Source organism: Triturus cristatus, chromosome 4_1, assembly GCF_964204655.1.
Source record: "Triturus cristatus chromosome 4_1, aTriCri1.1, whole genome shotgun sequence".
Taxonomy (NCBI): domain Eukaryota; kingdom Metazoa; phylum Chordata; class Amphibia; order Caudata; family Salamandridae; genus Triturus; species Triturus cristatus.
Window position 1 is genome coordinate 1,042,852,336 of NC_140585.1, and position 21,159 is coordinate 1,042,873,494.

Below are 21,159 nucleotides of genomic sequence, written 5' to 3' on the forward strand. Positions count from 1 at the left end.
CAGGACTTCCTACCCAGACGGCAGCCTCAGCACAAGTTCATCCTATGATTACCATAACATACAACAAGGGACTATTTATCAGATCACACAAGAACTGCCAGTTTGAGCACAACCTGTTCTCTGGTTCGAGGGGCTCCTCTCTCCCTTATTCAGTTACCACTTACCTGATCAGGGTTAACATCTGTTCATTTCAAGTCACAGCTGACTAGAAGAATAGGCTACCCTCTTATACAAGAACACGCAGCACATGTTGATTCACTACAAACTGGGTACTTTATTATTCATTACATACGCAATCACATAACATTACTATGTAACACATAACCTGCAAAGAAAAGTGAAAGATTAGGTTGTACACTCTAATAAGAAAGGGGTCGACATCACCTTAGTCGTGTGTAGCCTGCACTCAATGGTCATCTAGGTTCCCTTCTCGTCTGTGCCTCGGCTCGTCTGGAAGTCACACCTCCGCAGTCACGGATCTGTTCCCTCCTCCCTTCTCCGAGTCACTGGGACCTCTTCCTCATCGGCTACTCTCTCCTCTCTGGCTATTCCGCCTTCAAGTTTTTCGTCTGTCTTCCCTGGAATAAGTAGTAGCTTTACTGCTAACGGCTAGATGCCGCCTACGGGCTGAAGTAAGTGCACCGTATCTGCCTCAGACTTTCACTAATATAGAGGTGCATTTCCTCATGGAAAATTCCGGCCCGTAAGCTGCCGTCCACCAAATTCTTGTACCTCCCCGTACCAAGGACACGTTCCCAGCCGGCCGGCCTGATGTAGTGTCTTCGGCATGAAGAAAAATACAATCCTTCGATAAGGGCTGGCCTGAACCGGTTCTCTCCAAGCGAATAACACCTCATAACTAAAACATCACCCTTAACCTAGAAGCATCTCAAGCTGCCGGAGCAGAAAGAAAGATGGAGTCTCTCCCGTTTGAGGCCTACCAGGCCTGAATTCAGCACGGCTCCATGAAATACCCTCACTACAGGACAGGTTATCCCTAATACTAACGAATCTATCCCCTAGGATATGTGTGCAAGCCCTGATCTATGGGGAAGAACACAGGATCATGTCGAAGTGCCTAGTAAATAGGCTCCATTCACTACTCTAACCCTTAGACTTGGATGGTAAGAGACTGAAGTCACAAAAATCACCCGTCAACACAATAGGGCCGGGAAAATCGAGCAGTACAGATTTCCTCTGTGAACTTTTCCCCATTGGTTAGGGAGAGGCCAGGAGTCCCACACCCACTCTCAACTAGTGCCAGGCATAAATGTGGCATTGCCAGGCACTTTCTGAACCTGAAGAAAATCAGAAGGGATCTGGATGTGCTGTCTGTGTCCTAAGAGCAGACCTGAAGGAATGGATGTTCTCCCTTTTGTACACAGGATAAAGAAATGGATCCTAAGGACTAATTTGTTGATTTTTGTGGCTACAGGGAGACAATAAGCTGCAAGAGGCCTCTTCCTGGAAGTACGTAGCTGACTCGTGGCAACTGGATCTAAATTTGACCCTGCCAATGGCCTCTACCCCCTGAGACTCTTAAGTGCCCCCTGCAATCTTCAGAAGCTTTAAAAGCATACTTCTGTGGTTGATTTGGACTTACATTTCATATGTCACTACTAATTTATTTGTAAATAACCCCTTCCTAAAAAATTAAATAATGTGAAAAACACCAGCTGACCCCTTTAATATCTCCCCATTCGTCAATAGCCATCCCTTGGTGATTGCAACTCCTTGTTTAGCAGAACAAAGAAGGTGGATTAAAGGAAACAGATCACTTTCCCTAGAATAAAGCAGAAATGCTGTGCTAAACCTCAAAATGATTGGAAAGAGTTCAGAAAGAGAAGGGCATAGGCTGCGATAGCTACTAGTGCTAAACGATACAATCCTATTTTCCAGATATGACATACTTATCATATTGAATCTCAGTGACATGGACTCATTGATTAGATACTTAATTGTATCATCAGTGTAAGAAATTGAGAGATTAGATGAGAGGGGTGGAAACTTCACTCAAATAATAAACACAATTCTGGTCCGGGTGAACCACAAAAGTTACTAAACACATCTGTGCTGAACCCTTTGGTAGCGTGGCACAAAACAGTCAAGCTTAACTTGGAGGCAATGCGTAAAGTATTTATGCAGCAGTCAAACAGTAATAAAGTGCAAACACAAGAAAGATCCCAAACCAATTTAGAAAATTAGAGTAATTTTTTATAAAGAAATTATACCAAAATGATAAAAATCCAGTCAGTAGAACTGACGATGTGAGTTTTCAAAGTATCGGGTAAAAATAGCGCCAAGAAGCACAAAGCGCCACTCGCGGTTATCTGGTCATGCTGGACCTGAGGAAAGTCACGAGTTCAGGCTGACTGCGATAGAGCGCAGGTTGGATATTAGGAGAACGTTTGTCCTGCTGATGGATTACTGTATCAAGTTGTGTGCAAAAATTGCTATTTATGTTGGCGGGAGCCAAGAAGAGCAGGCTGTTGGCGTGAGGAGCAGGTCGAGCATCTCAGACAGTCGTTACTATAGCACGAAGAGCTGGACTTCGTTGGAGCTTCGCATTGGTGAGTATCCGGGTCTGTCAGCGCGAAGGGCAGGTCGAGCATTGCTGGTTGTTGCGGATGGTTGCTGTCGGCACAAAGAGCAGGTCCTGCTGGAGTTTTGCATTGGGAGTCGTTGCTGGCGGTCGAGTCTCGGCACGGTGAGGTAACTTTGCAGACACGATGAGCTGAAATCCTCTGTATCATCACCTTTTTCTTCAGGAGGAGTTCACGCTGATGTCAGCCAAGGGTCCAGGGGCTTGGGGCACTTCATTAGGATCAGGACTCCTCCAGCAGAGGCTGGCAGCAAGGCTCAGACATTTCCAGTTGGTGCTGGTCGGGTATACAGCTGCAGGGATGCATCTGGAAGCTTGTTGTGTCCCTGTAGATCAAACAGGTCGTCAGCCAACTGACCCTTGGAGCCATTGTGGAGAATCTGGGTTCAAGGCAAGCAGGTCCAATCTTCCTTCTTCAGATTGCAGGGCACTCCTCCTTCTGAATATTCCACAGGTCCAGTAGTGTTCTGATGATAGTTGCTCCCACCTTTATGCCTGGTACCCTGAATTCCCTGACCTATCCCCAATACTGGTTTTGGTCAGCCGTCCTCTTCCCCTGGTCCTGGCTCCAAACTGTCTAGGGTGACAAATGCAAGGGCAAGACTGGTGTCAAGTTCCTTTGAGTAGGGTACTGGTAGAGCCCTTTGAAGTGTAACCCGTGCAGGGTACAGCGCCTTCCACCCATTCTGTGAGGAAGACCAACTCCCCTCACACATCTTTGTTCCCATATGTGGAAGAAACCCACAACCCACAACAGTAGAGCCACTCAGTCATGTGACTAAGGACACTGGCAGAAAGGCATATTTTGTTTAGGGTGGAACAGTGCCAACTTTCTATAAATGACTGTGAGAAGTTGGCCTGGTATATGATGCTCACTAGTTAAAGTGATCACCTTGTACCATGCCAAGCAACCCTTATGGTGTGGTTGTAAGTCAACCTTTTCGGACTAGCTGCCCTAGTGGTAGCGTAGGCTAAGCAGTCTTTGAGGCTAAACACGTGAAGCGTGTTAAGCCAGCTGTTTTACCAAATGCAACCCCCTTTTATACCAATGAAAGGACACCACACAGATATATATTCAAAATATATATGTATTTATTTCTCAAAGTAACCCCTAGTCTCTTTATGAGCACAGGAGCACAAATCGTCAAACAAGATTACAGTAGAATACACAGAAGTTGCACTTTATATGGATAGGCCCTGGTGGCCGCTCAAACCATATACTAAAATAGTGGTATAAGTACCACAAACAGAAAAGGGAAAAGGCCTAGGGCCTCTAGAATCGCTGGGCCTACAAGGAGCTAACTTCAGTTAGTGACCAGGAGGTCCACGGGTGGCGTGTGCAGAGCAAATAGTCACACGCGCGCTCCCATAGGTTTCAATGGGTGCGTAAAAAGTACAAAGTTACTGCAAAGAGGATCTTCCGGATGGACTAGGAACTCAAGATTTGGAACACAGGCACTAGAGATGTAATACTACACTTGGGCACAGGTGTGCCAGCTTTACCTCACCCACAGGAAGCGGGTGCATAGGCCTCGAAGTGCGTCGGGTTTCTTCTATCTGTTCCGTGGAGCCTGAAGACAAAGATGCTGCAGGTGGTCGGTCCGGGAGAGATGCGGTGGATCCAAGAGTGGATCGGAGATGTTGAAGACCTGTAAGCAGAGGGGACAGTGTTCACAGTCACTAGCCAGTGACCAGCGTGGCACCAGGTGGGTACCAGGCAATGTCGGGTGCAAACAGGAAGAAAGGTGTAGCTTGTCTCTGCAGCCACGTGGTCCCTGGAGGTCGACGACGTCCAGGAGTCGGTTCACGAGCTGTCCCACGCAGGCTCTCGCTGTCGGCGGTGTCGGCGACTTGATCGAAGCAAACAAGCCTTGGCAAAAGCAATTGTTGTGGAGAACAAGATAAGCTGATGGTTCTGACCAGCAAGGTCAGAGGGACTGCTCCTTTGGAGGGGAGCAAGGGCCAGTCTGGAGCAACCAGACCAGCGGTGTATTTCTTGAAGTTCGTCGCCAAGATGGCCACTAGCCAGCGGCCAGCAACTTGGAGGGAGCCTCTGGCTGGCTCCACGTGTCTCGGTGCCTCCACGGGTCTCCTCTTTTCAGGGACTGTGGATCGGGCGGTGAGAGGTCTGGAGGTCCAGGTCTTGTCAGTCTCTGGGCTCGGGCTCCGGCGGGAGGCGGCGGCAAAGCAGACGTTGATTCGCTGGATGGTGCTTGCGTTAGCAAGGTGGTCACTCCCTGACCACAGGGGAGATTTCCTTCAGTCTTCTGTGCAGCAGAATGTCGAAGTTCCCGTCTTCTTCTTAGTTTCAAGTTGATTCCAGGATGTCTGAAGTCTTAGGACACAGCTCCTACCTTTAAGCGGATTCTAGGGGCCGGACTACCTGCTAGGTCCCTCCCTATGGGTGGGACCAGGAAGGGGGGTGGTTACACCCCCAATCCTTTGTCCAGCTCGCCCCAGGCCTGGGACTGGTGTGCCCCAGGACCGGTTTGAACTGGCATATGCACCGAGGCTCCTTGTGAGCCACAGGCATGTCTGGTTTCTTTCAAGCCCTACCTGACCAATACACAAAATCCTGTCTGGGGTGGTGCACGCACCTCCCCTGGCAGGAAACCCTTTGTCCACACCTCCCAAGCTGGAAGGACTCCCAGCAGCAGGAGGGCAGACTTGTGTCTGTGGTGGCAGCATCCATTTTGTGGAGCTGAGGCTATGTCTGATTTTACCTGGGTTTCAGGTACTGTACATGTCGTGTCGCTCTAGAAGGGTGGAATGCTAACCCCGTCGCCAGAATTGGCGAGGGGTTAGTATTCCAATTCGTATGACACCTTACTCGACATGTTTTGATAAAGCCAAACCAAAGATAGCATTTAACCGCGAGGTTCATAATGCACTTAAGAGTATATGGTATGACGATATCTGGAAACAGTAGAAGGAAGTTGTTCCGACCCCTGCAGACAGGCTCAGCTCATGCCAGAGCACCATCTCACATGGAACCAAGCACTCTGCTTTCAGGATTGTTAAGGCCTGCCATAGGAGTGACTTATAGGTTACCAGGTGTCCCATTTAAGGTTAGGTATAGGTATACTACACCTAAGTAAGAGGTGATTACACCAACTTACCCCAGCTGAGTGAACAGCCAGTTGTGTCAAATTGTTAGGCCAGGCCAGGGGTGGCATAATACATGCTTCAGCCCCTGGCAGGCCTTGGGTACACCAATGCCCTGGGTACCTAGTATACACTGGTACAGGGGCTGACAGGGTGATCCACTTCCAATTGGTTATGCACCTAGGGTGCATAGTGTAAATTTAGTAGAGAGAACAGCAGGCTGAGATCCTGAATGGCAGGATCTCAGGCCAACTAAGTCGAAAAACCAGCTAGACACTAGGCAAAAAATTGGGGGTAACCATAGTCAGATATCCACCTTCCTACAATGACATTTGCCAAATAGTAATTTAAAATATTCTTTTACAACTAAAGAGGATTTAAAATCGCAATTTATTTGAGTGCCAACAGAAAATCTCTATCTGGTCCCAACTGAAGTTAGCACTAATTAAGTGTAATACGATAACCCAGTGTTAGTCCATGGGAGAGAAAGGCATCCAGCAGTGAAACACATTTAGCAGTTTTTCATTACGCGGACATTTAAAATGTAAACCCACATGTGCTACTTTTTAAATACTGTAGGATGGTAGGATCCTTCTAGCATGGCTACTTACACCCACCGTTTGCCTGGTATCAGTGTGTTTGGACTAGTCTGACTGGGATACAGCTAATCAGGACCCCAGTCACTGTGCTTTCTCCCTACATTAGACTAAGTTAAGTACTGTGATACTTCCTAATTGGCTACCTGTGTACCATTCTAAGTCCCTAGTATATGGTACTAAGGTACCCAGGGCATAGGTACACCAGAAACCTCCCATGGGCTGCAGCATGTATTATGCCACCCATGACAGATCACTCAAACTGTGACTACAGGCCTGCCATTGCAGCCTGTGTGAGCTGGTGCTAGCACCACTCACAACAGATATAGGTTTCCTTATATCTTGGGTCACTGCACTTAACCTAGAAGTCACCCCTAAGGCAGGCCTATCAATCCTTAAGACAGGGTGCTTGGTTATAAGTGTGAGGGTGCCCATCAGGAGTAGGACATCCCCTACAAACCCAGGAGTTGATTGTCCCGGCTTTGTAAGTGTGACAGCCATTCTAGACATATAGTGGACATCAAGTCAATTATGAAAGGTATAACTATATATTAGCTGCACCAAAACTGGTCATGTTTGGTATCAAATATGTTGGAATCTCCTGCACCTGGTGAGTCCCTTGGAACTTGCTGGTCCCAAAACTGCACCTTCTTCATCTGTTGCTGCTGGGAAAGGCTTGGTGCTCCCGCCAGACATCGACCCCCTAGTTCTTGACTTCAGACATGGGACAGCTTGTGAACTGCTCCTGGCCTTCCACAGCGTCACCTGGTCCTCCCAGCTGCAGCGACAAGGGCACCGTTAACTCTCCTGCATCTTTGTTAATCGGTGGTCATTGGTCTTCTGTGGCTCCTGGTCACTCCCCAGTGGCATAGACTCTGTCCCCTCTGCTTGCAGGTACTCCTCTTTAAGAATCCACCCTTGGATTCCACTGGATTTTTTCCCCTTCTTCGCCAGCGGCATCTTCACTTAAGTACTTCAATGTGGTCTACAGTGGTTTCCGACGTCACTTCACACCTAAGCGCCCGGCTTCCCTGCTATAGATATCCTGGTTCCCGGGGTATCCACGGGTGGGGTGACTCTCCAACAGTCTATCTTCCACAGGGTTTCTTCAGGGTCCTCTGGGAAGAGTCCTTCTTGAAAACTGCAACTGCGACTTCCCCATGGACTTGTATTGAGCACGTGGTCGTGTTCCCACTCTGCACACGGCCTCCGTGGGGTTCCTGGGTACTTACCTTGGGTGGTTCCTTGGGTCCCTGGCTCTTCTATGTCTTCTGGGTCCAGTCTCTACTTCGGTCGATGTTCGCATTCCACTTTATTAGTACATGGTTTGGTCTCCCCCTGGAGACCACTGTGTATTTGTGCTACTTACATGCTCAATTGTTGAAGTATTTTGTGTTATGTGATTATATTTCCGCGTAGGAGATATCTCAATGTGTTAGTGAGTGTTTATAATAATATTATATATTTTTAGAACTACACTGTCTGGTTCTTTTTAACTTAACCTACACTATATGGTTAGTACAGGCAAAAGTAGCTGCTGTACACTCCTTCTGGACTAAGCCTGAAGGCTGCTCTCCACAGCTACCTCTTAGAGCTTTCTGTGGTTGTCTACACCCCTTAAAATAACCATAAGGGTTGCCTGGGCTAGTGCAGGGTGCTTCACTTAAATAAGTGTGAACCATATACTAAGCCAACTTCCTACAGATACCATGCACTCTGCTCTAGGACCTTTAATGGCTACTTTAGGGGTAACTTATAGTATTTAAAAGGACTATTTGCGAGGTCGAAATGGCAGTTTAAAATTGTGCTACGGACAGCAGTGGCTGTCCTGAGACATGTTTTAAAAGGGTTTTTAGTTTTTTAGTGAATGGCACAAACATTGCGGCTGCCACTAGTAGCATTTAATTTCCAAGCCCAGGGTACATATTACCATTGACCACTACTACGTACAAGTAAATTAAAGGTACCAGTCAGATTTAGGCCAGTTTTACCATGTTTAGACATGAATGCACAAGCACTTAGCAATGTTTACCTAGGAAAAAGTGCACAGAGTCCTAAAAGTCAACATAAACTAGTTCAGCTAAAGAAGGAACACATTTGGCGTGACCCTGCAGAGAGACCCAAGTCCAACAATGATCCAATTCAAAGGGGATGGGCAGATAAAAGTTTGCCCTTCATCACACCTTGGAAGGAAATCATTGACTTCCAGACAGGTATTTCTGGTGGTTTAAATAAATATATGAGATTACTACATCAGTATGTTTCCTTCTTTTATGGTAAATAAACACAACATTATTTGTAATCTTGTAACAGTATAGTTATTCCTAATCAACCATTATCATAAGGACTGGCAAGTTATCCTTGATGATGGACAGAACAAATCATGTAGTCAGATTTAGTTTGTGAGCAAATAAAAATAAGATCGTTAATTAAATAACTTTTTTTCATATTAAAGCTTATTGCCGTGCTCCTGTTATTTCTAAGTGTTGTAAATAGCAGGCGATTCTGTTGCCAATTTGATGGTACTTAATTTACTAGGCTTGGTCAGCACTAAATGATTGAACTATCTAGCTGGCCTAAATCCATTTAAAATTAGATGACCATTTTGAAAAGTGTACTTTCGGAAGGGGGCTACCAGTTTAAGATCGCTGTGTACAAGGCATTTAGTAAGACGAAGATGTTGAAATCGAGTTTCTTTTTACTATTCATGATCTCCTGTCCTAAGAACCTGAATGAAAGCTATAGTTGACTTAATCACTGCTTTATGCTGTCTTCAACCATTTTGTTTTTCCTGATCTTTATTTCCTCTCCATGACGTGAATGTTTCAATGCACTGAGCATTCGGTTGTGATGTTGCACTGTATTGCAATACTGTGTAAATGGCCACTTGCATGAGTTAATCTACTTTTTTCATACCGATATAGCAAATGTAATACACTACCAACATACGGCATCACTCAGCAACAACCTCATTAGGTGAACTAAAGGAATATAATGCATGTCTTCGGAGTGAATGCGAGTGTTGCTGATTTTAAATCAACTCTGAATTCTTTTCTAGAGCCATCACATTTATGTACGAGCTAAAGGAGGCAAAATTGTTGGCCGTGGAACCCTTAATGGGAATTTGGATATTCGTGCATCAGAGAAAAGTGTATGTAAACAGTTGATGTCCTTCTTTTAAAAATGTGTTGACACAGTTCATGTTTGAAAAGCACCATACAGCCCTACATGCAATTTGTTACACCATTTATTACACTTGGCACATTTCAAAACTAATACAAAATCGTTGATTATCAGTACTATAAATGTTCTGCATCACTTTTGGAATCCATTTGCACTTGTACATTTGGTCATATGCTTGATATGACATATCGGTGATGGAAAGTCTCAGATTTCTTCCTGCTGTGCTACGGTGATGGAAAGTCTCAGATTTCTTCCTGCTGTGCTAGTCTTGATATACTTTATTGTTTTTTTATTGGACTGTTAGTCAACTAGCTATGTATAAAGGAATCAGTCTCCTATGTAGATGTTCATACCTATAAATGTATGATGTACTCTAAATTTCAGGTAAAGTGTGAAAGGCTTAGTTGGGTCTGGTATTACAACTTCATGTTACAGTGAGAAAGGCTTAGTTGGGTCTGTCCGATACGTGAGGTACTTGCAGGTAATTTAAATTGGACACACCCACCCTCACTCACCCACCCACTCCCACACTTTCTAAATTGAAGAAATGCAGCAATTCGATACACCCAGCGATTGCCATTCTTTCTGCTAAAATGAAAAATTACTTGGTCTCTATTATTTCATGCCACACAAGAAGCCAGTTAAATAATGAAGTCAGTCATTTATACATGCTAATTCAGAATCCCAACAAAGATAAGTGATAAATGGAAAGGGTCTCACAATTCAAGGTTACTATGACTAAATGTCCTTACATTGCCAAAGTTTACTTTATTCAGCTCCACGCTTCTTTATATAATGGAACGCATTACTTGTAGAAACCTAAAAGTTTGTTTAAATCTGCTTCTGGAGTGACTCCATATAATGTCACACTCCTGCAGGCAACTAAATATTGGAATTGGTTTCCTCATATTTTAAATTGGAAAAGAGAAACTAAAAATCTCTGAATGTACCATGCTCTTGCTAAATTGTTAGGACTGCCTGAATGTGTCGCACATTACCTTGGGCTACTTGGCATATTTGTACGTTATTCATATGATTTTTAAATAATAAAAGCCTTAATTTTACAACCCTAGTAAACATATAACAAGAAAAACTACAGGTGTTAAAAAAAAAAAAAAAATCCTTAAACAGCGCATTGACTCCTCAAAAAGCAGTAACTTATATTTTGTGTTTTGTCCCTTTGTCATGGTTTTTTCTGTATGTCCGTGGTGTTCTCGTAATGCATGTACATAGTGTTTAACTTCTAGAGGTTTGTGTGGTGTCATAGAAATAGAGGGTGGATAGGGGTTTTTATCCTTATACCTAAAGTGTGAACATCAGCTATCCTCTCCAGCAGTTTTTGAGTCTTTGAGTACTTCAAAAACTATAGCTTTTTCTGAGATCCTGCCAAAATATCTTTTGATCTACCATTGAATAGGATCTATGTCCTTTAACATAGCCTGTCTTCTATCGTGTGTTAGCATGATAAGGGTGACAGTGTAGTTAAAAAAAAAAAAAATCTGAAGTAAAGATGGGTCTTTTCTAGGACAGAGGTTCCTAACCTTTTCACTTCTGTAGACTCCCCGTACAATCACCAGGGGAAGCCAGAGTCACAACCAATATGATTTCTTCGATTCCAACCTCAAAACAATACACAAAAGTGCAGAAACAAGCATACATCAAGCAAATACACAAATTATGAAATATTTTATTTTAATAAACCAGCAACAATGTTCAAAAGTCAATTTTAATGGAAAGATTTGAGCTTTTCAAAATGCAGTTTTATTTCTAAAAGGTGAAGCAATAGGCTAGACTCTAGCATATAATTTGGTAAATATTGCTCTCCGTGCATGCTCTCTTTATTGGTGCATATCAGTGTTTCCTTTGCTACCACCATCCGTGCTAGATTTGGCTGCTGTACTTGTACTGCTCCCGTGGATCAAGCGTAGGCTACCAACCTAATTTTTAGCATCCAATTTCAAATTCATTCACATTTTGTAAATTTTACATTTGCCATCCATCCCTTCCTCTCTCTCTCTCTCTCTATCTGGCTGGCTGGCTGGCTCCTCATTAGAAGGGGTGCATGGTATTACGAGAACTGGCACCCTCGCTTATTGTATCCAGATACTCTCCAAATTCAAAAGAGAGACCTGCACTCCAACGTTGCACATGCAGTTGTTCAATTTAAGCAGTAGTTTCACCTGTTGGCTATTGGGTAGCCCTGCTCACAATAATGAATGCCATCTTGGAAAGCGTTTAAATACCGCCTTTTTGAATACAGTTAAAAACATAGAAGAAACACTAAGTCATGTCGGTCTTAATGGAATGTAAGCTCAGCAGTAGTAAACTATCCAGGCATGCAACGCCCATAGGGCTCAAAGGGTTCCAGACACCCCCGACCCCACCGTCTTGTGTGTTAGCCCGGGCTGAGACAGCTTCCCAGGCAGACACACAGCTGCACCCGAGTACTTCACAGGTCTTTAAAAGACCATTTACTTTGTAATGAGGCTAGTAGTAAGTCTGGATACTTTTCCTCATCAAACTAAAAGTGACCGGTCCCACGCCCTTAAAACGGCACTGTAATGATGTATGTGTATGTGCAACAGCCCTCCCCAGAACTGGGATGATGTGGGGGGGTGTCACATTGGTTGTGCCAGAGTGTGAGCATTTGTTGATGCCTGTGTTAGGGTGTTAACAGTGCATTTAGGGTTTATGTAAAAAAAAATGTATGTATCCCTAACTGTGTGTGTGTGTGCGCAAAAGTGTCTTCGTGTAAGAGGGAAATACCTGAACCTGTTTAAAACTGTGCCTGCAGAGCTGTGACAGATGGGGTCTCAGCAAGAGGAGTTGTGAATTATCAGATATCCCAAGTTCCCCAACCCCCATGGCTTTCTGGCTGCCTAACACAGGGGTTTGCTGCGCAAAGTTGTTTAAACAACAAAAAGTGTCTTTCTTTAGAAGCAGCTAGGACAATTTGAAATGCCTACCTGACAGCTTTCCAGACAGGGCTCTGGCATGTAAATGTCAAATTTATAAAGTGTCATGGTCTGTAAGCAGAGCAGGGTTGTGTTATGTTTCATATTGGTGCCCTAATATAGGTCCAGGAACATCGTACACTTTCCCTACATCAGCTCCCGTTATTTCACATGAACGAGCCTTATAAGGACATAACTCCAAATAAGGACAGAATGGCTTATAGGGACATCACGCCTTATAAGGACTGTAGCCTTTTATGGACTAAACCTTTCACCTAGTTCCATGCCGAGGGTGGGTTTTTCCCGATCAATATTGCTAAGACGTCATCCTTAGCGCATATGAATAATTGATGAGCACACTCTCCAGGAGGCATACTTCACCTCTCCCATCGACGCACAAGGTTTAATCCCTAACGTCATCCTCATACTGAACAATGGGTAACACACGTGCATAAACTGTATAAATACAGTACCTCTTGCTATCAGAAGGCAGGAGGGAACCGAGACTTAAAGGCCGGCACACTGACCAGAGACGTTGTGGCTCCGGCATGTCATCGCTCCAGCTGACGGTGGTCTAACTATCCCTTGCGGGGTGTCCAGCTCAAGTCCAGGACGAAGTTCCACATTCTCACTATCCAGGTATGGGGGTTCTACTTAATCCTAGTGAGATTCTTCGCTCTTAGATTTTAGACTATTAGGCTTTTAGGTTCAGTACCTCTTTCACACCGACTTACATGCTAGGTACACTCAGGTACACCTAGTCAGGCATCTTAGGAGTACGCACTTTATTTTTATTAATGCATTTCATATTCATGTATATGTTCGTGCAAAATGGTAGAACAATACTATTCCTTTGTATTCACTGTACTGCTGGTTCTATATCTCTGCTACTGTGTTACAGTTGTAACAATGCACTTATTTTACTTGAGAAGAACTACGGTACAATAAATTCTTATTGTAAAAAAGCTTGACTGTTTCTTCTCTGTATCTCTCTGAGAGCAATACAAGCAAGCACGAGTGACTGGGTGAAAAGTAGTATATTGTTTCCACGAGTCTGAGGTTGCAAAAACTAATCTAACCGGAGATTCCAGTCGCACTACGAGCTAGCTAATGCGAAAACAGGCTAACATATTCGGTGGGGGTGTACGGAGTCAGTCTGCCACCAGGCCCACAGTTTATGTTATCCGCAAATGCGTAGGTCCTGCATAAAGGTTACTATTGGAGCTACACTACAGTTGAGAAGAGGAAAAAAACAAGCCCGGACAGGGTCAAAACTCCCCAAGGAGAATCTGAAACAGGATAACACAACAGGCATGATATAAATCAGGCAGCCCCAACACACAGGCCAATGCTGCAAAGTCAAAAACTTCAAAGAAAGAAGCTGCTTCTAGCCTCCCATGCACGGACTCTCTAATGATTAGCAGATGTCAAAATGATAGTGACAACAGTCGTGAGTAAACAAAACTTCAGGCCGGTCCCAAACTTCCCAAGGAGAATCTGAAACCTGATAAAACACGACAGGAAAACACGCTGCGAGGCAGGATAACACGAGGCAGGCTATAAACCTGTCTGTCTCAGCAGCCAGGGCTGTGTTGACTCAGCAAGACCTACAAACACATTTCCTTGGACAAAATCCTCAAGACAGTGCTCAGGCTTTTTTTTTTTTGTATTTTTATTTGCATTTTTTTCCTTGTCACAAAACAAGAACAACCAAACAGACAGGTCATCACTGGTCATCACACCCACTTTGCTTGTCTCCCACCGCTCCCCCTCCCCCTTCATACGAGGAGCCAGTTCAATAGTTGCTCCGCACCATTGCACCATCGTCCTTAATGTTCATATCCGCCCATGCTTCTGGGCTATCCATGCCCTCCGTGGACCGTGTAGGAACCCCCTCCCAGCCGCCCTTCTAGGGACCCCCCTCCAGGCCATGATATTTCCTCCACCTAGACCACACCCTGCTAAATTTCTTGGGACATCCCCGTGCCTTGTATGTAACCCTTTCTGCTGCCATGTAAAGGTCGAGACCCCTCCTCCATTCCTCCAGTCTGGGTGGCGCGGGCGCTCCCCAGTATTTTGCCACGTCCCTTTTAGCTACCACTAGGGCCAGGACCAAGAAGGTCAGTAGTGGGCGAGTGAGATCTACATCGTTGGTCATGCCCAGTAATACCAGTTTGGGATCTTCCTGCAATGGAACCTATAGCACTTTACCTAGTTCCCCCAGGATCCCTCGCCAATACGTCTGAATCTGTGGGCACTTCCAGAGTATGTGATAAAAGTCCCCCCTTCCCTTCCGCATCTCAGACAGGTCGTGTCCCCTATCTTCCCCATTTTGTACAATCGTATTCTGTCAAAGTAGGGCCTATGCTGGATTTTAAATTGTATCAGCCGCAGCTGAGACTTAATCGCCACTTCTCGTGGATGCATGAGAACTGTGTTCCAATCCACTTCGTCCATCTCACCCACTTCTTTCTCCCAGGTAACTCTAAGCGCCCCCAGAGTGTCGGGCATGTTGTTCATGAGGGTCCGATATGTGAGGGACACCGCTTTCTCTATCATGTGGTCCTGCAATAGGCGCCCCTCCAAGGGTGCGTATTCCGGGAGTGAGGCCGTCTGCAGCCCTCCCGCCCTCCATGCATGCTTCAGCTGAGCATATTTGTAGTATTGCGTGGGGAGTAAGCCAAATTCCGTCCTAAGTACCGAGAATGACTTCAGTTCCCCTCTTACTAGCACATCCCCCACTGTCGAAATCCCAATGGTGTCCCAGTGTTTGAACCCTTTCAACTTATTCAGTTCCGGTAACCACGCGCAGTGCCATAAAGACGTTTGTCTAGTAAGTGTCTTATCCCATCCAATCACCCGGTTCACTCTTTGCCATATCGCCAGGGTGAGTCTAGTTGCCGTCAATAGCCGTCCCGTTCCTTTACCACCATATAGGTAGTGGTTGTATGAGTGTGTGCGCATGGCGAACCGTTCTAAAGCATATGTTGGGTGCGTGGCTGGGACATGGAACCAGTCGTTAATGGACACTAGGTGTTCCGCCCAGTAGTAGGTTTCAACGTTAGGAAGTGAGATCCCCCCGCTATATTGGTGTCGCTGCAGGGTCTTTAGCGCCACTCTGGGTTGCTTGCCTAACCAAAGGAAGCTACGGACCTCTGAGTCGATCTTCCGGAAGACCCCTCTGGGAACTGGATAATATTCATTTTGGAACGCGTACAGGAACCTGGGCAGCGTCATCATCTTAAACATGGCTGCGCGCCCCAGGATCGTAAGCGGCAGCCGTCGCCATCTGTTCGCATCCTCTATGAAGTTTTTGAAAACCCTCCCTACATTCCTGTCATATGAGACGTTCTGGTCAAGCGTTAGAAACACACCCAGATAATGAAACCCTTCCTTCGTTGTCTGGAGCCTGTCCGGAAGACACGGCCACTGCTCTTGCCCCTTCGGATCGTACAATACCGACTTGTGCCAGTTAACCCTGTATCACGAGTGGGCTCCGTACCGCTCTAGCTCCGAAAAGATTATCGGGATCGTCGTGGGTAACATAGAGGAGGACATCATCCGCATAAAGGGATATTTTTTTCCTCCATCTCAACCTGCGGTCCCTTTCGAAAACCCCTAATCCCTGGGTGTTGCCTGACTATTGCCGCCAGTACCTCTATTGTCATTGTGAAAAGCAGGGGGGACAAGGGGCACCCCTGCCGTGTGCCCCTGCAGATAGGGAAATCCCCGGAGGGGACCCCATTTACTCTCACTCGTGCTCTTGGATCCGTATACAGTAGTCGTATCCATTGGCGGAAGATGTCAAGCCCAGCTTCGCAGGATCCGGTTGCAGCAGAAAATAGGTCCACCTCTAGATATGACCCACACCCAACCACTGAAGGGAACTGGGTGTGCGAAAGATCAGGCGGGGGAAAGGAAAGGGAAGGGACAGCAGTGGAATAAAGGATCTGCAAAAACAAAACGGACAGGAATAAAATACGATAATCACCACTACTCTCAGTATGGTCTCGCTAGGAAATGTAGGTACCTGAATCAACCAAAAGCCACAACACCTGAACACTTCTGGCTCGCCAACTACCCTCTTCAGACCTATCAAGCACAAAAGACAGAGGTTATCTCCCCCTTCACGTTCAACATGTTACTCGCAGCGCTAGCCAGCCCAATTCTTGTATACCCGTACATATAGAGGCTTGTCCGGGGTAGCGGACCTCCTTCGGTAACTCCCTGTGAGTAAAAGAACTGTCTCGAACAAATGAACAAAAAGCAAGGTTTCCACTGGAGATTAATGAAGCTCTCCTAACGCCGTAGCCCTTAGTCTCGAGTTCTACTCCTCGTATTCCCTTCCTCCTAGGTTTTCTCCCAGCTACTGTTAATCCCAGGTTGGCTTTTGTGCCTGCACCTGTGGCTCGGATAGTTCCCCCCGCCAAAGTAAATAGGCAACTTTATGCTCCTCCCTTCCGTTGCTATGAGCGTCGAAATTTGCATCCGCTGTGTTTTCCCTCGAGCACCCGGTTCTTTCACCGGAGTTCCTTTCTCGTTGGCCACACCCCGATACTTAAATATTTGGTTAAGCACTCAACCGTGGTTCTCTCACCTGGCAGCTGATGATCATTTCCGCAAAGAGTTGCCCCGCAACTCCCTTATCTATTTCTCGATAGGAGACGGACACGGAGCGAAACTCAGTCCCGCGGCATCTGCAACGCTGCGTGCTCTCGGTCTGGCCGCTCGTCTTCCTCCCCGTCTTCCAAAGTCCCACGCCGTATTCCTGACGGCGCTCCGCTTCCTCCTTCCTCCGCTCACCGCCGAGGTAGGGAAACAATTCCAGAGTTCAAAATTGCGCGCAACATCCTGTGCGCCCGCGCTCCCTATATCCTGTTGGTTGCTGAGGCTCCTGGGTATTGTAGTTCTTTTAGCCTCGGTAGGCGCGGTAACGATCGAATCCTGACAGAAGACTGGTCCGAAGCCCATTCGCCCCAGGACCCCCTCCAGGAAGGGCCAATGCACCGCATCGAATGCCTTCTCTGCCTCCAGTGAGAGAAACCAGTGGGGATCCTGCCTTCCGCTCACCTCCTGTAGCCAGTTATGCGATCTCTGCAAATTAAGTCTCGTCGCTCTGCTTGGGAGAAAGCCCGTCTGGTCCAGGTGAACCAATCCCGGGAGCACCCTCCGCAGCCTGAGGGCCAGCACCGTCGCCAATAGTTTCACTTCAGTGTTAAGAAGGGAGATCGGGCGATATGAGGTGCACTCCTCCGGCTGCCTCCCTTCTTTAAAGATCGTTGCCAATCGCAGGTCCGGGGGGAGGCTCCCCTCTTCTCTCGCTCCCTCGAAGAGCGCCAGCAAATGGCGAGCCAGAAGGTCCGCCGTCTTTTTTTAAAGAATTCCGCCGGGAACCCGTTCGGGCCCGCCGCTTTCCCCACCCGCAGCCTGGTCAGCGCCTTTTTGACCTCGTCTAACGTGAGGGGAGCCTCCAGCTCTTTGAGGTCCCCATCTGCGAGCACTGGTAGGTCAAGATCTGCCATGTACTTCAGTGCGTCGTCCTGCGTGCCCAGGTCCCGTGCCGCATAAAATGCCCTAAAGTGCGCCGCGAATGCCTCCGAAATCTGAGCATCGGAACGCACCAGGTTCCCCTGCGCATCTCTCACTTGCTCTATCCACCTCGCGTCCCTCTCCTTTCTACTTAACCACGCCAGCAGCTTGCCCGACTTGTCTCCGACGTCATATAGACGGTGGAGCGTCGCCATCGCCTGTTTTTTGGCTTCTCCCGTGGCGAGATCCCTATATTGCCGTTGAACGTCGAGTAAGTGACGGAGTGTCCCCCGTGCCTTACCAATGAGATATTCTCTCTCTAACTGTAATATGTGACGTTCCATCGTCTGCAATTCCCTCTGCATTTCCCTATTCTCTTCTGCAATCCGATCCTGGACCCTACCCCTCATGACCGCCTTCATGGACTCCCAGAAGGTCACTGGTGACCATACCGAGCCCTCATTGTCGGCTAAGCAGACTTTAACATCTGCTCGTATGCCCTTCAGTACCTTCGAGTTCTGCAGGTCCCACGCTGATACCCGTCAGTGCCCCTGTCCTCGTATCCGGTTTACTATTTTCACCACAAGAGGGGAGTGATCTGATAAACCCCTCGCTTTATACTCGGCTAAATCCCCCTAGCCAGCATGTGTCGAGCCATGAAGATATAGTCCAGTCTGGAGTACACCTTGTGGGCACCAGAGAAAAATGAATAGTCTCGCCGTTCCGGGTGTAACCATCTCCAAAGATCTGTCAAACCTATAGCCTCAATCATGTTGGCAAGCGCAGTCGGGGGTAGGTCTCTCCCCCTTTCTCCCGTTCTGTCAACCGTCAGGGCCATCACGTCATTAAAGTCACCCCCCAGCACCTGCACAGTGTCCGACGTATCGAGCAATATTTCCGTGACTCCTTTCAACGTGGCTGCCTGGAGTTTAGGTGGTGCATAGGCAGACACTATTGTGCACTCTTTCCTTCGCCACATGCCCCGGACCCCCACGTATGTCCCCAGTGAGTCCGTCCACGTCTGTGTCACCCTAAATGGATGTGTTTTCCTTATCAGGATTGCCACTCCTCTCGAACCTTTAGTGAATCCCGCATGTGCTAGAACCTTGTAGTGCCCTCGCGCTAGGAATCTACAGTTACTCCCCATAAGGTGTGTTTCTTGCAATAACGCTTCTTAATGTATGCGTTTACCAGGCCACGTTTGATTTTGCTACCCAGCCCATTTACGTTCCATGTTAGGGTTGAGAATCCTTCCCAGTCTAGTTCCTGCGTTACCTGGGCGTCAGGCATTGCGTCTCCACCTGTGGTGAGTGGTGTGATGGCTCCCTGTTGGCGGCGAAGCCCCGTGTCGTGTCGTGTGGGCCGGCATTGACCTGTCTCTGTCCTTTCCCACCCTACCTATCCCAACTGTCCCTTCCGCTCCCCTCCCCCACCCAACTCCCAAACCCCCCAAACTGTGGACCCCCAACACTCCCCTGGTCCCCCCCCCCTCCCCACCTCCCCCCCACCCCCTTCAGTCCCAATTTCCACGGAAACAGGACTGCTGGCGGAGTAGGCCTGTCGCCCTCCCTTGCAATCCCCCCTGTCGTCAACCTATTGTGTACTCTCTATGTGGTCAATACTAAAACATTCCCTATCCACCTATCCCAAGAACACAAATACATTGGTGAAAAGATGAGCCACAAACAAGGAATAAAAGGGGGGTGTAACAACTTGCGTGCTCCATCGGTTGTAAGCTGCACTCTTTACTGTCCAGTGTGTCCGCACTCAGGAGTGGGAGTCTTGGGTATCTGGTCGCAAGTCCTCCGCGTGACCTGTTGCGTCCCGCTCTAGGTCATGGATCGCTGCTTCTAGCGGGTGCATGGAGCTCTTCTCTGTCTCTCCCCTCTCAGATGCGTGTCCATCCACATCGTCGTCGTCCTCAGAGCTTCCGGTTCCCGCCAAGCAGCTAAATCTAGATCCCGGCACCTTAGTCCCCCCAGATGACAGGGCGTGGTCGTGCGCCCACCGGCGGCTTCACCAGTAGCGCCCTATGGGCTCGCTCAATCACGAAACAGTTTGAGAACTGGGTCTGTGGGAAGGTGCTCTTCAACCAATTTTGGAGGTACGTCGTCATGTCTGTCCCTTCGATACCCTCTCTAAATCCCACGAATCGCAGGTTGTTGCGTCTCGCCCTGTTTTCTGCGTCATCCACCTTCCATAACAATTGTCTGTGCGAGGCCTGTAGTTCCGCCACGTCCTTCCGGAGATGGGTGAGGGTATCTCCCGCTTCACTTTTCGGGGTTTCTGCCGTCTGTACCCTCTCCGACAAGTTACGGAAGTCCTGTCTCAGCAGTGTCACTTCGGAGCCAACCTCTCCAATCTTGACCTCCAGCGCTGCCCTCGACTCGTGGATGTCTGTCCTGGAGGCTTGTATGGCGTCCATCAGCATCTCCGTGTCCGAGCGCGGGGCAGTGGGGCGAGGTGTCGCCCCTGTTTGCGTTCGAGTACGTGCATAATCATCCATGGTCCCTTGCCTGGTGGGTTTATCAAGCGGGGCCTTTTTTTCTCATCTCCAGCCGTGGTGCAGGTTCACCGGCTCCGGCGTGGGAGGCCTGCCCGTTCGCCACTCCCTCTCCCGGGGGCTCTTCGTCAGCTGTCTCCGCTCCCTACAGGGCCCTGCCGCAGTGGCTACTCAGCACAGGCCCCTACTTCTTCGGCGCCGCCGTCTTCCGTGGGCTTGGCTGCGTCAGGCTTGGCTGCCTTGGGTTTGACTACCTCGGTAGAGCTTGTTTTTTTTTTTTTTTGTTGGGAGGGGTGGGGGGCGCTCTCTGTGACCAAGTCTCCGTGGCTGGCGTTACTGGGCATTACTCCAAGCGCCCAATCTTCCTCACCGTGTGGCTGCCGGCCTGTTACCCTTCGCAGGCACTATGCCGCCAGTGTGGAGCGCTGTGGTCGCGCGGCAATTGCTGCCGCATACTCGCTAGGGAAGGGCCCCTCCTCCGTGGTCGAATCCCGTCGGCGGTGGTGTGGCAGGGGTATGTATCCCTCTAGTCCTCTGTTCATATGGGGGGGGGGGGGGGGAGGGCTCATCTTCTCCGCCCGCACTCTGGCCACTGATTGGGGTGGAAGGCCCGGGCCCTCGACTCAGCCACTACGGGGGGAGAGATATCCAGGGCCCCGCGTTCTCCTCACAGCCCACCGTTCAGGC

The 21,159-nt window shown here is 47.9% G+C and overlaps 1 protein-coding gene across 3 annotated transcripts in view; it reads left to right on the top strand.

The window, feature by feature from the left end:
• The window catches only part of FAM185A (family with sequence similarity 185 member A), a 244,251-nt gene that overhangs the window by 57,243 nt on the left and 165,849 nt on the right, over positions 1 to 21,159 (top strand). For all 3 annotated transcript variants that reach the window (XM_085654017.1, XM_085654019.1, XM_085654018.1), the window contains exon 3: positions 9,362 to 9,454. In XM_085654017.1, coding sequence (XP_085510143.1) covers positions 9,362 to 9,454 — 93 coding nt within the window. The remainder of the gene's footprint in view (positions 1 to 9,361; positions 9,455 to 21,159) is intronic.